Source organism: Nuphar pumila, chromosome 7 (assembly GCF_984573655.1).
Source record: "Nuphar pumila chromosome 7, dmNupPumi1.hap1.1, whole genome shotgun sequence".
Classification (NCBI taxonomy): domain Eukaryota; kingdom Viridiplantae; phylum Streptophyta; class Magnoliopsida; order Nymphaeales; family Nymphaeaceae; genus Nuphar; species Nuphar pumila.
Genome location: NC_143255.1, coordinates 15,889,138 through 15,907,689, shown reverse-complemented (window position 1 = coordinate 15,907,689; position 18,552 = coordinate 15,889,138). Strand labels below are relative to the sequence as shown.

The following is an 18,552-nucleotide window of genomic DNA, read 5'->3' as shown; positions in this document are numbered from 1 at the left end:
ATGCATTAAATAACATGTGATGGACAAACATAAATGCCACAAAAGGGCAATAAACACATAAGGAATCATTTTCCAAATAAATTTTTTTTACAAAGAGGACCGATTAACAAATTGAATCAAGGTCCAATATAATCCATCAAAACAATTTTGCATAACCACGAATTATGCTTAATCTTCAAAAGAAGTCTTGTACACCAAAAAAGGCTTACTATGCAACATAACATGAAATATTAAGCAACATCATGTGTATGAACCGATTTGGAACAAACAAGCCTTAACTATGAAAGACATAAGGTGCAATTAAACGGTGAAGTTGGTGAAGATCAAAAATAACAAACTTAGGCCAATATAGGCATTCATAAAGATGGTGAATTTCGAAAAACTTATGAAATCTACTATTTCAACTTAAAAATGATAAACAATCATGAAATCTTCATAAAAGAGTATATACTCACAAGAAGATTATAAGGACCGAAAGGCTCCTTAAGGAGAGTTTGAACAAACAAACATATACAACTCCCAAAGAAGGAGAAAACTCCATTAAAGTGGAAGAAATCCCAACAAAATAGATTCATTAACAAAACCTTATGATAAATAAGATTGTACTATGGCTTAAATAAAAAGTAAACATTTATTGAGGAAAAATTTAACACTCTTAAGTTTTATCGAAAAACATGACTTAATAGATTATTACCTACTCCTAATGAAATAAGTACACAATAAACATTAGTGAAGACCATAACTTTTGTAATGAAATATGCGGAAAAGCAAAAGAGTGCATTAAGCACTTACAACATTCACTAATGAACAAACAAAAGGGCAAACACCAAAACCCACAAGAGACAATCACAACATAAAAATATAAATGTCTCTTATTGAAAAGAGAGAGAACTCTCTAAATGTTGAAAACATCTTTAAGAGTGTAAAGATGAAAATAAAATCACCATATTCCATAAGACCATTTTAAAACTTAATTCAACCGGTATTAAAAAAAACTTTCTTAATTAAATGTTGCTCATATAAAACGGACACATAATATGGAATTTTTCATATATGCCAAACATTTTTCAAAAAACTATATTTCACAAGCATTTTAATCTTAACATACCTTTCTTTAAAGACTAAACATTCATATAAAGGTATTTTCATAAACAAGGTTAGGTTTAAAATGTAAATTCAAAGTTCCAACGGTCATAAATTTTTACCGACCCATTAAAGCAAGTTTTGAGCAATCATATATCTAATTTTTCGTCAAACAAGTTATCATTTAAAGTTTTTCAAAGAAAAACATACGAAAACGATTCAATGGAGTAGCAAGAAACTCAAAAAAGACATAATGACAAAAATCACACATAAAGAAAAGAACATATTCCATTCTTCATACAATACTCAAAGAAATAGAATGCATACCGAATAACTATAAGAAAGACAATAGAGAGAAATGAATACTTCACCATTTTTCTTTAACAAATTCTTGAATACCACGCTTCCCGATGCACCAAAGAGCAACTCGATCTCAACCGTGCTCTGATACCATGTTAGAAAGTGACTTGGAATACATTGGGTTCAATAATGAACCCATACTTATGCACGTGGAGTGCAAATATACCCATTAAAGGGAAACAACATAAGCACATAATGTGCTAACACATAAAACCCATAAAAAGGGAAAAATATGACATAAAGTCATAAGTTGCATATCATTGAAGAATAATGGAGAAGGGGTAAAAACCCCATTACAATGGAGCATAAGCTCACTCAAGAATTAAGAAATACAAAGGGGAGAGCCCCTATTTATAACAACAAAAATGAGCCTTGGAGGGGCTCCACTCATAGACGTTGGAGCCCCTCCAACGGTCACAAATGTGACCGTTGGAAGGGGCCCAACGTCTATTTGAGTGGCCCCCCAAGGTACCTTTTGGTACTTGAGAAAAAAGAAAATAAAAAATAAATGAAAAATAAAAATAAAATAAATTACAATCACATTCATAAAGTGAATGTGCGTAAAACAGAGGAAAAGACTAAAATACCCCTACGGCTAAACAAAAGAAAAATATATATTTTATATATATAAATAGGAGGATACATATACATATATACCATATATGTATATGTATCATCTTTTATATATATAAAATATATCTAATTACAACTATTGATGGGTACATTTTAACACCCTATCAGGCCTTGGGTACTTACTCTCTCGACCATCGGTCGTCTCCATAGGAATAGGATTCAGTCAGCCAACCGAGGTATCTTAAAATACTTAATATAATAAACACTCAGCTTGGTCTCGGCTGTTTCGACTCACGTGCCATGTATGTATCCGCATGGCCGGTTAACAAGTAATAACTAATTTGAGCATGCTCACCTTTTCAGTTTGTTGCACTCAGTTTGTTTTCTCCAGTTTATTTACTTAGTTTGCTCGTTACTACCTGCTGCATAAATTATTTATGCCTAATTTAGTTCTTTCTGTTTTTGTGCTCACCTACTAGTTTTTTCGCAACACTAACCCATTTCATGGGTACATGTGACTAGGGGTGGCAATTTCTGACACGACCCGCCAACCCGACCCGCCAACCCGCCTCTTAGGCGGGTTCGGGTTGGGCTTAAGCCAACTCGTTTAATAAACGGGCCGACCCGCGTAACCCGTTTATTAAACAGGTCGGGTTCGGGGTTGGGGTATGCCAACCCGCCAACCCGGCTGACCCGTTTAATAAACGGGTTAGGCGGGTGGGTCAACCCGCCGACCCGCCAACCCGTCTGCCCGACCCGTCAACCCGACCCGCCAACCCGATCCGTCAACCCGCCAACCTGACCCGCGAACCTGAAAATCCGTTTACCCGACCCAACCCATTTATTAAATGGGTTGGCGGGTCGTGTCGGGTTACCCGTTTATTAAACGGGTCGGGTTCGTGTTTGCCACAGCCGACCCGTTTAATAAACGGGTCGGGTTCGGGTTGAGGTATGCTGACCCGCCAACCCGCCAACCCGACCCGCTAACCCACCAACCCGACCCGATTGCCACCCCTACATGTGACGAATAGGTGCATCAGGCGATGGCGCGACTGTGAGATGATTTAAGGATCCACTGTTTCTGCTCGTTGTTTTTCTCTTAGACATTTTGGTTTTTGATACGGTTTTCCCTAGAGGAAATCCAAATTTTGTAATAACCTGACACTCTATTTAAATAGAAGAAATGGTTTCCTAAGTATTATTGCAGATCGTCCATGGTAAATCTTTGTTCTCTCGCTAACGTGCCCAAGGTTGTCAAACTTGTCCTTTTTCTTTTAAAGAAATCGTTTTCGCTGATTTTAAAAATAAACTTTGTAAAGAAAAAGAATTTTCAATTATTTCAAGGAAATTATAAAGTTCGAAATTTTGGGGCGTTACAACTTGGTATTAGAGCCGATCGAAAGAGTGATTCTTGGTCATCGAGCATTCGCATCGCGCTGTAAGTAACTTAATTTCCTTTTTTTCTATACTATTAGACTAGAGCATACCTTACACAAGTATTTGGGGTTTTCTTGTTCGAAGAAAATGAACCCTTCGGATGGTGAGAGGTTGGCACGCAGAAGAGGCGCACGAAGAACGCGCTGTCGTTCAGTTAGGGGCAGAAGCTCCGTGGTGGGAAGACTTGAGCGTTCGACTACCGGTTCAGAATATTTGACTAGCCGACCGCCCCTTCCCACTTTTGCGGATTCGTGGGGCTTTACTTTCCTGATGCCTACCAAGCACCGCTGGCCACGACATGGGCAGCAGTGCACTTTCGGGAAGGAAGTCGCGTACCAAATCATGTTTTAGTTATTCGGCACACTTCTCTGGAATCTTCTGAAGCAGAATCTCCCTGGCAAGCCTCGATGGAGTGCAAATTCTGTGGTGAAGGACATATGATAAATAATTGTCAACTCGAGTAAGCATACGATAGAAGGGCGACTGCAACACAAGATCTGGAAGACACAGGATCTTCAGTTCAGGGTACTTTAGACACACCAACGTATGATGGACATATATTACCCCTAGAGAGTTCTCAGGACGTCGCTCCACCCACTCATATGCCTTCCCCCAACTCACCAATATACACACCAACCCCAAACTCACCGCAATACATATCAGATACTCCGGTGAACACTTCGGCTTCACCGCTGTACATATCGGATTCTCCGGTATACACACCAGCTTCACCACAATACATACCAGATTCTCCCGTATACACTCCGGCTTCGCCGCCCTATGCGACGAATGCCTCGCCATATTACACCCCCACTACTCCTCTTCACGGGCAAGGAGTCTCGAACGAGGATTTGCATCCTTTTCCCCCTCTGCGTGGGTTAAGGCGCACGGGTATCGCAAAAGAGTACTTGAAGTACTCTCATCATCCCTAAAAAGGAGATAAAAACTCGTTGGTTTTTGTATCCGTGGGCAGTTTTTGTTTTTGGCTTTTTGTAAGTGCCCTCTTGTACCAGCACTGTTGGGCTTTTGTAATCTCTATTACTCGGAAATACGATAACCTTTTTGATATTATTCTTTCCCTTCAAGTATTAACTTATGTATCATCTGGTTATTTTAAGGATGGTTCGAGGTTCGAATGAGGGTTCGTCTGACGAATGGTCAGATCAACGGGGATTCATCATGGATTCCCTGAGCGCATTGGCTAGCGCCATGCGAAATCAAGTGCACAACTAAGTACCTACCCCAGAACCAAGCCACCATGCGACAGTATCGTATGAAAAGTTCTTAAAACTCGATCCTCCAACCTTCGCAGGCAAGCCTGACCCCGATGCAGCTGAGAACTGGATATTGGAAGTAGAGCGAGTATTCCACGTTTTGATAGTCCTAGAAGACAAGAAGACTCTTTTCGGTACTTTCAGACTTTTGGGTGCCGCCCGCCATTGGTGGGACACGACTCGAAACATACAGTTCCCGAGAGCTTCATTTATTCCTTGGAAGACTTTCAAAAGAGCTTTCTTGGAGAACTATTTTCCTCCTCATGCAAGAGAAAGGAAAAAGGTGGAGTTCTTGGAATTTTGCCAAGGCACGTCAAGTCTGGTAGACTACATCTCCAAATTCCAGGAGTTGGAGCGTTATTGCCCCAACTTATTCGAAGATGATCGCGAGCGGGTGGGGAAATTCATCCGCGGATTTACAGAAGGACTCCGACCAAGGGTCCTTAACAACATGCCCTCAACTCTCTCCGCAGCCGTTGCTGCAGCCACTCTCTTAACCGAGGATTGAGAACGCTCCAAGAGCACCCAAAGTAAGAAGCCACCCGTTGTGGGTAGCGATCAAAAGAAGTATCCCTCTGGCGGTCAAACCAAGCGACCACCCTTTTTCGTAAACAAGGTGGAAGAAAGCAATATCCTCCTTCAAAACGTCAGAGACCTCAGGGCAACCCTCCCGTCCGGCAGCAGGCGGGCGATATCTGCCCTAAATGCGGACCTCACCCCGGGCAAGCATGCCCTCTTCTTACAGGCAGATGCCTGTACTGTGGCAAGATGGGCCAATTCGCACGCGAGTGCCGCAAGAAGGCGGCTGACGACCTCAGACGGAATGGTGGAGCACCTCTGCTCCCCCGACCACCGCCGCAACCGCAACAACAACAACATTCTTACCAGGCGCATCAACCACAGTCCGACCGCCAGAAGAAAGCATCGGGATGCGTTTACACTGCCACGGTCGAACAACTGACCAAATGCGAGCTTGTGCAAGGTACCATCTTGATTGCTAACCAAGCAGCTTTCGTACTCTTTGACTGCGGTGTCACTCATTCTTTTATTTTCGCAAAATTTGTTGAACTCTTGCATGTACCTGTAAGTTCGTTAGATAATGCTCTCAACGTCTATAACCCGATTGGGAAAAACACTATTTGTGCGACTTACGTGCCGGCTTTGGACGTGGTCTTGGCGGATCGACATTTGCCGGCTTGCGTTATCTTTCTAGATATGACCGAATTTGACGTCATCCTAGGCATGGATTGGCTGCATAAGTACCATGCCAAAATCTTTTGCCACGAAAGCAAGATTGTGTTATCTCTAACAGGGATGCCTAAGGTGGAATTCAAGTTCGCAAAGGCGGTCCGTGCAAGCAAGATGATTTCTTCTCTTAAGGCACAAAATTACCTGAGAAGGGGATGCACTGCCTTTTTAGTCAGTGTCGTCCAGTCCGAGCCGACGCAAGTTTCGATAAGAGATCTGGCGGTGATTCGGGATTTTTCAGACGTCTTCCCAAAGGAGCTGTCAGGACTTCCCCCACCACGAGAGGTTGAATTCAACATCGAGTTGCTGCCGGGTACTGCGTCAATTTCTAAAGCTCCATACCGTATGGCGCCAGTCGAGCTCGAGGAACTCAAGAAGCAGCTACAGGAGTTGATGGATTTAGGATTCATTCGCCCTAGTGTCTCACCTTGGGGAGCTCCTGTTTTATTCGTTAAAAAGAAAGACAGATCATTGCGGTTGTGCATCGACTATCGAATGCTCAACCAGACCACGATAAAGAATAAGTATCCGTTACCGCGTATCGAAAATCTGTTCGATCAACTGCGGAATGCTAAGATTTTCTTAAAAATCGACCTTAGGTCAGGATACCATCAACTCAGAATTAAAGGAGATGATATCTCCAAGACGGCTTTTCGAACCAGGTATGGGCATTTCGAGTTTACTGTCATGCCTTTCGGATTCACCAACGCACCTGCAACCTTTATGGACCCCATGAACAGTGTGTTCAAACCCTTTTTGGACACCTTCGTGATCGTGTTCATCGATGACATTCTGGTGTACTTTGAAACCTGGAATCAACATCGTGAACATTTAATCATCATTTTGGAAACCTTGCGGAAAGAGCGTTTGTTTGCTAAATTCTCTAAAAGCGAGTTTTGGATCAAGGAGGTTATGTTTTTGGGACATGTTATATCCGAGAAAGGAGTGTCTGTGGATCCTGCAAAGGTGGAGGCCGTGCTAAGCTGGCAGCAGCCGAAGAACGTTTGGGACATTAGAATTTTTTTGGCTTAGATGGATATTATCGAAGATTTATCCAGGACTTTTCCAAAATCTCTTTACTCATGACAAAGCTACTAAAGAAGGAAGCTAAGTTTATGTGGGACGATTCGTGCGAAAGCAGTTTTCAGTTGCTGAAGGAGCGACTTACTACCGCTCCTATCTTGGCCTTGCCTTCAGGACAAGGCGGCTTCGTGATTTATACTGACGCTTTTGGGACAGGCTTGTGCTGCGTCCTAATGCAGAATAGTAAGGTAATCGCCTACGCCTCACGTCAACTTAAGATTAATGAGAAGAATTATCCGACTCATGACTTGGAATTAGCGGTTGTGGTGTTCGCATTGAAGATATGGCGACACTACTTGTACGGGGAACAATTCGAGGCTTTTACGGATCATAAGAGCATCAAGTACTTATTTTCACAGAAGGAGCTAAATATGAGGCAATGTCGGTGGCTAGAATTTCTCAAGGATTACGATTTCACCCTTTCCTACCATTCAGGAAAGGCGAACGTGGTAACTGATGCTCTCAGCCGTAAGGCTTATAGTATTTCCGTCAACCTATTATACGTTAGTTGGAAGTTGATTGAGGATTTGGTCTCATGGAAACCGTTTACAGTCTCGTCGAATTCTATCACTCTTTCAAATCTGATAGCTCAACCTGAGCTATTAGCCAAGATCTTTGCTGGGCAAAAGACTGATGCGCAGTACGAGAAGCTGAAGACTCGTGCACAACAGACCGATACTCCTTTCCGACTTAAGGACGATAGAAGCATTTGGCTCAAAAATCGTCTTTGGGTCCCAGATGATCCTGTTTTGAGAGTCGAGATTCTCGTAGAGGCCCATAAATCCAAATATACGATTCACTCGGGAGGCACGAAGATGTTCAAAGACTTGTAGCGCAGATATTGGTGTAACAGAATGAAGTGAGACGTGGCCGAATACATCTCTAAGTGTTTGACTTGCCAACAGATTAAGATCAATCATCAACGACCTGATAGAGTGATGCAGCAGATGGAAATCCCACAATGGAAGTGAAAAGACATTGCTATGGACTTTATCGTCGGTTTGCCTAGGACACGAAGACAGAACGATGCGATTTGGTTGATCGTTGATCGACTCACCAAATCGGCTCATTTCCTTCCTATCCGTATTAGTCAGTCCTTAGACAGTTTGGCGGATCTCTACATTCGTGAGATTGTGAGGTTGCACAGTGTTCCGGTATCTATCATCTCCGATCGTGATCCGAGGTTTACCTCAAGGTTTTGGGGACAACTTCAAATCGCTTTGGGTACGAATTTAAAATTCAGCACCGCTTTTCACCCTCAGACAGACGGACAGTCTGAACACACAATTCAGACTTTGGAGGACATGCTGCGTGCATGCATGATGGATTGGAAGGGAGAATGAGATTCTTATACCAGTCTGGCTGAATTCGCGTACAACAACAGTTATCACGCTAGCATCGAGATGACCCATTACGAGGCCTTGTATGGAAAGCCCTGTCGTTCGCCTCTCTACTGGGACGAGGTTGGCGAGCGAAGGATGGAATCTCCTGTAGTGCTACAACACTACACTCAGCAGGTGCAGATGATACGAGAGCGACTCCGTACTGCACAGAGTCGGCAAAAAAGTTACGCTGATTGTCGTTGTCGAGAACTCACCTTCTCGATGGGAGATATGATTTTTGTTAAGGTATCTCCCACAGAGAGCGTATATCGGTTCGGGAAAAAGGGAAATCTAAGCCCTAGATTTGTCGGACCGTCTGAGATCCTGGAACGGATTGGCGAAGCGGCTTATCGTGTGGCTTTACTTCAATCCATAATGTTTTTCACGTATCCATGCTTCGGAAATACGTTCACGACCCATCACACATCATCCATTATGATGATGTAGACATTCAGAAGGATTTGTCTTTCGAGGAAAGACAAGTCGAGATCGTTGATCGTCGAGATCAAGTGCTTAGATCTAAGACGATATCTCTTGTAAAGGTGCGTTGGAAGCATCATGGGATCGAGGAATATACTTGGGAGCCTGACTCTGATATTAGGGAGAAATACCTTGACTTGTACTTTGATCGATAAGTTCAATTTAATTTCGAGGACGAAATTATTTTAAGGAGGGTTGGATGTAAAACCCAATTTTAGCAAAAAAAAAAGTCTCGGACCCGGGTTGGGTCCAGACCCGACCCGGATCCAACCCGTGCCCAGCCCCTCGAAAACCCTTTTCAGAGGGGCTGGCAGCCCGCAGGGGGGGGGGGAAATCTCCGGCGACACAGGGGGCGGGCTCTGTGTGCTCCCCCTCCTTATAAAAAGGGGAGAGGGGAGGGCTTACGAGCCTCCCCCGACTCTCTCTCTCATCTCTCGTCTCTCCCCTCTGTCTCTGCTCTCTCTCCCTCCGACTCCATCTCTCCCTCGTTCCCTCACTCTCCTCCCCAGCGAGCCCCGCCGACGACGTCTCCCTCTCCGGCGAGCCCCCTTCACGGCAGCCACTCCCCGGCGACCTCCTTTCCCTCGGCAGCCCAGGTAAAACCCACCTCTTTTCTTCCTCTTCCCTTTCCCGTCAGGCAAGGGGGCTCCGCCCCCGTTGCCTTCATCTTTTTATCCCTGCCCTTCTCTTTCGTGTAGGGGTCGATGGCCCCTACCCTTCACCTTCCTCGCAATACCTCAAGGTAGGAGAAGTTGCACAAGGACTTAAATAATTAAAGATTGAAATGACTTAATGATATATTTATATACATATACGTATATAAGTACACTTTTAAATCAAGGACGCGGTTTCACGATCCTTGTCCTTTACTTTCACATTTCCTGTTTTTGTTTGCCGTCGCGCTTTGCGCCTAGGTTTTTTAGCAATTACTACTTACTGTCTTTTAATTCAAGGACGCGGTTTCACGATCCTTGTCCTTTGCTTTCACATTTTCTATTTCAGTTTGCCGTCGCTTTTTGCGCCCAAGTTTTTGCTTTCGTATTTACTACTTACTGTCTTTTAATTCAAGGACGCGGTTTTACGATCCTTGTCCTTTGCTTTCGCATTTCTTGTTTCTGTTTGCCGTCGCGCTTCGCGCCCAGGCTCTTGCTTTTCGCATTATTGTCTTTCGTTTTTGCCTTGCCATCGACTCAGCGTATTCGGGAGGAATACCTATTCTACTATTTTACCCGATATATTTTGGGAAAACCCTTGATCTGGGGCAAGATCAAGTTATTGGGTGATGGGTTCTTTTGCGAAGCCGATTTACCAAAACCAGTGTCGTGACTTGCGTAGCACCCAGACACTGCGTCATCGGATGTCAGATTTGAGAAAATCACTTGCCATATGTTGGCAAGTTGTGGATCGTTTCGAAAGATTTAAAATGTTAAAATAGCTTTTTAAAACATTATATCTCTGCGAAACACGCTCCCAAGGATCCTATTAAGGACCTATATCCCTTTCCTCGTAAGTGTACTCTTGAACATGCAAGGCATGTTAGTACTACGACGAATGGATGAGATAGTCTTATGACCTCGATTAGTGCTTTGTGCACGTTGTTGAAAACACATATAAAAATGAGATCGCCTTCTTAGGCAAGATGCTCGTTTTGGTTTAATGGACCAGAGCATCGAGAATGAGGCAACGGCTAAGAAACCCCGTCGCACTCAATTCAACCTGGTTTCGTCAAGATAGAGGACGAAGGGTACCAACTCCGATGGACAGACCATTTACGACTTTTTTTTAAAAGGGCAAAAGACCAGTTTTCCCCAGTCATCGGAGGTTAGGGGGGGATAGGGGTTACATAAGTTAGCCTAACACTTGTGCAGAAGTTGGATGCATCCCTATCAGGCCTTGGGGACTTACTCTCTCGACCATCGGTCGTCTCCATAGGAATAAGATTCAGTCAGCCAACCGAGGTATCTTAAAATACTTAACATAATTAACACTCGGCTTGGTCTCGGCTGTTTCGACTCACGTGCCATGTATGTATCCGCATGGCCTGTTAACAAGTAATAACTAATTTGAGCATGCTCACCTTTTCAGTTTGTTGCACTTAGTTTGTTTTCTCCAGTTTATTTACTTAGTTTGCTCGTTACTACCTGCTGTATAAATTATTTATGCCTAATTTAGTTTTTTCTGTTTTTGTGCTCACCTACTAGTTTTTCGCAAAACTAACTCATTTCATGGGTACAGGTGACGAATAGGTGCATCAGGCGATGGTGCGACTGCGAGATGATTTAAGGATCCACTGTTTCTGCTCGAAGTTCTTCTCTTAGACATTTTTGTTTTTGATACGGTTTTCCCTAGAGGAAATCCAAATTTTGTACAAACCGGACACTCTCTTTAAATAGATGAAATGGTTTTCTAAGTATTATTGTAGATCGTCCATGTTAAATTTTTGTTCTCTCGCTAACGTGCCCAAGGTTGTGAAACTTGTCTTTTTTCTTTTAAAGAAATCGTTTCCGCTGATTTTAAAAATAAACTCTGTAAAGAAAAGGAATTTTCAACTATTTCAAGGAAATTATAAAGTTCAAAATTTTGGGGCGTTACAATTTATGCGAAACTATTTTGGAGTTTGAAAGAACCAATGAAGCATGGCTCTTCATTAAACAAACATATACTCAATACGACATTGCATTTCGATGGGGGCTTCAAGATAAGATACACAATTGAAGACAAGGTGACAAGAGTGTTAGATAGTACTTTGACTCTTTAAAGAAATTATGGGATAAAATGGTGCTATTTTAGAGTCTGTTTGGGAAACTCCCAATGATGCTCAAACTAGAAAAAAGCAAATAAACAATGAGAAATTCTTTCAATTTATGAGAGGGTTGCGACTCGAGTTTGAGCAAATGAGAAGCAACATCATACATAGAAGACAATATGAGCTTCTTATTCACGAGGTTTTAGCTCAAGTATGCATGAAAGAGACTAGATTAAGGTCTCAAAATAAAGCAAAAGAAGCCAAGGACAATGTGTTGGTCGTTTCAAAACCGGGTGCCAACACTCATACATACAAACTCCCACACTTTTATAAGAACAATAACTATGAAAAAAATCATGCGTATGAAAGAAAAGGAGATAGGAAGGAAAATATAAGGTATTTTTTGCCATAATTGTGAGAAATCGAGACATATTAAACCATTTTGTCCGGAACTTAAGAACAAAGATGAAAATATGGTTGCTTCAGTTGGTACTTCGCAAGCTCACCAAGATTCTTCAATTGCAACCTTTACTCAAAGGACAATCCGTGACCGGTGCCACCGTCTCCCCTTTTTCTCCTCCAAGTATAACTTCTTGGCTTTTAGACTCGGGTGCATGATTCCATGACATATGATAAATCTATACTTTCTAATTATAGAAGTTCTACTAGTTAAAGAAATTTTTGCACTGTCGATGAAACCTCTCTTGATATTAATGGAATTGAAAATTTTGAAAATTTTATTATTCCTCAAATAGGATTTGTTCTAAAACTAAATTTAAATTTACTTTTTGTTTCTCAAATCACTGATCATGAATTTAGAGTCTCCTTCACTTCTAACCAATGCTTAATACAAAATCTCCAGTCCAGAAGGCAGATTGGGGAAGGGCACTGAGAAGGAGACTTGTATATGGATCAATTGAAAATTCCTGTCAAGACTTTTTGCTTTAATATTCAAAATTTGAATAAAGTTTTGTGGTATCAAAGACTAGGACACCCTAGTATGTATAAATTATCCAATATTCTTCATCTGAGGATCTTTTGTAATGAACAAATCTTTTGTACCGATTGTATTCTTGCAAAAATGAAATCAATTCTATATCATGAGAGGTCTTTTTCTTTTATTAAACTGCTTGAATTAATTCATTCTGATGTTTGGGTCTTGCCTCCTTTGCCTTCAAAGGAGGATACATTTATTATGTTATTTTTTGTGGATTATTACTCCCGCTATACTTGGATATATATTTTCAAACATAAACATGAAGTATTTGAGAAGTTTTTTAAAATTTTCATAGGTTAGTGATAAGTCTTTTAAAGTCCAATATTTCTGTTTTTCGTTTTGACTCGGGGGTGAATACATGTTTAATGACTTTCAACAATATCTAAAAGAAAATGAAATACTTCATCAAAGGTCATGTGCTAATATGCCACAACAAAATGGTTTGGTCGAAAGAAAACATCAACACATAATAGAAACCGCTAGAACTTTTCTCATATCTAAAAGTGTTCCCAAATATTTTTGGGTTGAAGCAACTCTCACCTTTATAAATCTTATAAATAGACTACTTTCTTAAAAAAAATCAAAATCTTTCACCATATAAAAGAATTTATAATGTCTCTCCTGATTATCTTTGTCTAAGGATCTTTGGGTGTAGATGCTTTGTTCTCACTCATAGTAATGATAAATTGTCTCCTAAAGCAATTCCATGGATATTGTTAGGATATGGAGAAAGCCAAACAGGATTTAGTTGTTATGATACTAAAAACAACAAACTTTATATTTCTAGGAATGTCATATTTCTAAAAGAAGAAAATGGTTTTGACACTATCTCATCCAAAGTTGAAAGTGAATACAAGTTTTTAGAAGTATCCCCACTAGATGAAGACATTAATGAGATAACTTGGAACAAATCTCAACCTATTGTGCCCTATGATCATCCAAATGTCATTCAATATCAAAGAAGACAAGATAATGAACAACTAAGTGCTTTTGAAAAATATTCAACCAAGAGAGCGAGAGGGGGCGCTCGGGCCCTCCCCTTCCGAAAACAGAGTGAGAAGAGGGGGGCTCCGCCCCTCCCCTGCCGACCCAACAAGAGAGCGAGAGGGGGGAGGGGCTCGGCCCCTCCCCTGAAATTAAAGGGAGCTGAGTGGGGGGCTCGGCCGCTCTCCTGCCGAAAACAGAGGGAACAGGGGTGGGCTCAACCCCTCCCCTACCGACCCAACAAGAGAGCGAGAGGGAGGAGGGGCTTGGCTCCTCCCCTGCTGATCCAACAAGAGAGCGAGAGGGAGCAGGGGGCGCGGCCCCTCCATTGTCGACACAATAAGAGGGTACCTACTTGCGACGAGGGAGAGGAGCCTAGGAGGTGGCTTTGGGGCGTCGGGAGGAGAGAGCTCGAGCTGAGCTCCTCGGGAGAGGAGAGGAGAGGAGAGGAGAGGAAAGATTAGGGCAATTTTTTTTTTCCCTAATCCTCCTTTTCATCGTTTTTTTTTAAAGTCTGAAACGTGGATGAAAATGACCCTGGGTGCGTTGACCGCACCCAAGGTCGTGTTGGCCGCACCCGCATCGCGTCGCGTCGACGCGGGTGCGGCACCTGCTTTGCTGAGTCACTGTGACTTTGCGTGTAATTGTATTCATTCTTCGAGCATTTGTTTATTAAAAATTATTATTTTTTAAAGAGTATTTGTGTGTGCTCTCTTTTGGCCCTTAGTGGCTCTTGTGCTTGTGCCCATAGTGGCTTGTGTTTGTGCCTCTTGTGTGGTGTGTGGGCCCTTTCCTTATTCCATTACAGCAACCTGATAGGTCGCTTATGGGTATACTTTAAAAAGCAAATGCTGTAAAAAAAATTAAAACCTTTAAGACCGAGTTGCTGGGAATTGTGCGGCTGTAACTGCAGTAAATGCAGATACTGGCAAGTGTATAGACTAGGGACTATTAAAAGTTGTGCAACCACGTATTTTACAAATGACTTTTTAAAAACCTCCCTTATATGCATAAGGAAACTAGATAAACTTCTAACCATGTGTGGCGCAAGTGGGTTAGATTAAATTTGTGAGCATTTTTTAATAGCATTAAATGAATTTTATCGGATTCCGATCGGATCCAGATTTGATGGCTGGAGTTGGATGCGGGTTTGGTTGGCATATTTATGCATCAGCTCTGAATCCAATTATCAAAAAACCGCTTAATCGGATTTGGTTTAACCTACATCCGACCAGTTTACATCCCTGCTTGCTAGGTTCCTTTAACCTGCTTCTCATCTACTTGTTATTACTAGTAGATTCACTGAAAACCCACCTCAGTGATAATTCATCATCTTCACAAGCAATATAAGCTCCACGGTGATATCTTTTCTTCGTCTTCTTCTTCTTCTTCATCTTATTTTTAAATTTTACTAACAAGTCGAAAAAAGTGAAAAAATTCCATCATTATTGATTGTCTTGTATCAACAGGTTGTGAAGTCATTATTGTGTTCATCACTGAATGCAGTAACAAGTCATTCTTATATTGTCTGATATAATATCGCGATATTTATAAGCTTTGGAACAACTGAAAAAATGAAAATATTGCAGTATTTTGAAACTATCCTCATTACATAACATTCTGATATAATTTTTGAGAGATTTTGGAAAAAAAATCCTTTTTTATGTATTTTAAGTGCATGCTTACTATTTTTTGAAAATCTTTATGTTTTTGCAGGAAAAATACTACAAAATCTATATGTTTTTTTATCATCCTTTGTATTTTTCAATTTTAATACTTTTGAGACAAACCACTTTCTAAGAAAAATTGTTGAGAATGATGTTGATGACTATGCTTTTAAGTCTTTGGCTGCTGTGCGGTCATCTTTGTGTTCTCAAGGATTTACATATCTTTGTACTTTGTAGCTTTGAGTGTTTGGTGGCCATTATACTAGAGGTATAACCGTATGAATGAAGTTGCTTTGATTAAGGATGTGCAACCTATATTCTTTTTAATGATTTAATCCACTAACACATTGACAAATCTCTTTCTGATCACCATTTTCTCTACATCCACAATTTACTGAATAGCTTTGTTAAAAAAATAACAAATTTTCGTTTTGATATTTATTAATCTGCAGAATGCTAATCTTTTCGATGATTCTTAGGACTTTTGATGTTCCAATGCTGTAAATAGTACAAAAAACTTATGAACATACATATACCAGCTTTAAAATTGTCATTAAGATGTTAAAGCAGGGACATCTCTTTGTTTAATGTAACTAGTATTTCACAAACACTAGTTTGGGGTACTCTCTTAATATATATATATATATGATATACATGTTTATTTTTTCTCTTTTCATCCTTTTTTTGTAGAGCAATGGGGGATGTTTCAGATCGTATAGGCCGTCCTACGGACAATGGGCAGGTGGGCTTTTTAAATCATGGTTTCTCATTTGTGTACATAATTTGCTGTCCAAGTTTGTTTCTGTGAATTAGTATGCCTTTGTTGTCTAAAATAGTGCATGAAAGAAAACAAACTACCAGGTTGGCTTTGTGGTTCTTTGAAGGCACATGGGGACCTTTTGGTCTTCTATAAAGCAGGTGATGTGTCAGAAATTACTGATGCTGATAATATTTTTATCTTCATTTTGTAGATTGGCATAATTGATCCTGATTGTAGATTGATCGGTCTCCATCTCTATGATGGACTATTTAAGGTCTGGTAATACGATTGTGCGTGCTTAATATCATTTGAATAATGATGCCTTCTGCTGGATTTTTAATGTACCTTCCCTTGGTTTAATCTTTTAAGTCATGGTGCACCTGAGATATTTGCATGCGTATGCAACATGCACGTGCAATATGTATCTTGTGTGCATTTTTTAAGATTTTGACAAGTTTGTTTTTATTAGGTCATACCATTTGATAATAAAGGTCAACTGAAAGAAGCATTCAATATAAGGTATTGTTTTTAAGCTTTAGTCTTCTCTTTTTTGATAGTTCTAGTCTATGTGCTTTCTTGTTTGAGTTCGTACACATTTGAAAAATGTTTAATGTCTAAGCTTTGGTGAATTTGAGCAGGCTTCCTAATTTGATAGTTTTATAGCTTTTCTTGCTGATAAACTAGAGACGTCATAGATGGGTCTACTTGTTCCTTTCCCTTGTGTGTTTCATGCCATACTGTAAATGAAAAATTTATGCCATTGATAGATATTACATGTATTATTACTCAAAACTTACGGAGAAAATTATTTTCAGTGGTACATGGTTTAAGTATAAAGTGGTTTTCTTGTATAAACCTATGTCACAGGGACTTGCCAACTAGGTGCCGCACCCGCGTTGCACCCGCACCCGATGCGGTCAACCTGACCCTGGGTGCAGTCAACCTAAAAAATAAAAATCCCATAAAGAAAAGCAAGGGACACATGCATGCAGATTGAAAAATTTACCAACATCATGGGTCTAAGCTACCTGCGTGCCTATTGCTTAGGGATTTTGGCATGCTAGTGTGTGTACTAACATTTGTGTGTTAGATGTTCAATATTTAATGACTTGTTATTAGTTATGTGACTATTTTGTAGTCATATCATGCATAATTTGCTGTTGATGGGTTTATATCATATACTAATATATGTATAGTGGATAATGTAAAATGAAACCTAACTCAGGCATGAAAATTTGGTTTGCTGATTTTTGCAAGCTGAGTTGCCAACAACCTGTGGTCCAATATGTATGACCTAGTCTACAACTTCTGGCAGGTCTAGTTAATCTTGTGACATTTTTTGATCATCTTGGATGGAGACATCGATCAAATAAAATGATCTGTGATGGTCATGTATCTAAAAAATGCCATTTTGACTGGGATTGAAGCCAGTGTGATCATGCAAAATTTTTCCTCTTTTCCTTTCTACCTCTTTTTCCCTTTTAAAGGGAAAAAAGAAAAGAAAGAAGAGAGAAAGAAAGAAAGAAAGAAAGAAAGAAAGAAAGAAAAGAAACTCTTTTGCAAGGTCTCACTTGACTTTTATTTGAAAAAGATTTTGAAATTACTCGCTTCCGTTTTTGAAAATTTGCGGGAAAAGATGGAAAGACGAGATTCACTCGTCAGTACGAGGTTCAACCGTTCCTGACGCCTTTACCAGGGGTAATTGAACCAAGGATCGAATAAATGCCTTTTGCTTTGCCTAAATATTGTCTAAGTAATTATTCTGAAATTCTAAATGCACAAAGAATCATGCTTGTGTAATGAAAATGCAAAGATGTATGCTTTTTGAGAAAGTTCTTCAGAAATTTTTGGGACTTTTTCAATTGATTTTGAAATAAGTTTTGAAATTAAGACTGAATTAGAGAAAATCGATTTTGAGACTCAGTCAAAAACTTGATTTTGAATTTCAAAGTGAATTGAATTTGAGAATCAAACTCAGAATTTAGATAGAACTTGGAGGTTTGGAATTTGAAATGGAAATGGAGAATAAAACCTAAATTCAAACTTGAAATTTAAAATCAAAAGGGAATTTCAAAGTTGAATTGAACTTTGAAATTGGAATATTGAATTGATTTTGAACTTGAAAACGAAGTTGGAAATTGAAATTGAATTTAGAATTCGAATTTGAAATTGGATTGAAAATAGGATTTTGAATTTGAAATCAGGAAGGAATTTGAAATTTGGAATTTTGAAATAAGATAGAATTGAAAATAAAAGTTGGAAAATATATTTGAAAGAGTCATCTTAAAAATCACTTGGAATTTGTAAAATAATTTGAAATGCGATTCTATCCTAAATGATGAATGCTTTGAAAGAATTTAAAGATTCTATCTTTAGGAGAATTGAAACAAGATTAATATTATAATACATTCATGACTATGGTAAAAAATGTATTATAATATAATCTGTATTTGAATTCAGATAAAGAATAAAATAATT

At 40.0% G+C, this 18,552-nt stretch overlaps 1 protein-coding gene across 1 annotated transcript in view; it reads left to right on the top strand.

Moving 5' to 3' along the window:
- LOC149831270 (DNA damage-binding protein 1-like) overlaps positions 1-18,552 on the top strand; it is a 52,834-nt gene that overhangs the window by 17,772 nt on the left and 16,510 nt on the right. The window contains exons 5-7 of the mRNA XM_090013781.1: positions 16,005-16,056; positions 16,286-16,348; positions 16,544-16,593. Of these exons, the coding sequence (XP_089869907.1) occupies positions 16,005-16,056; positions 16,286-16,348; positions 16,544-16,593 (165 nt within the window). The remainder of the gene's footprint in view (positions 1-16,004; positions 16,057-16,285; positions 16,349-16,543; positions 16,594-18,552) is intronic.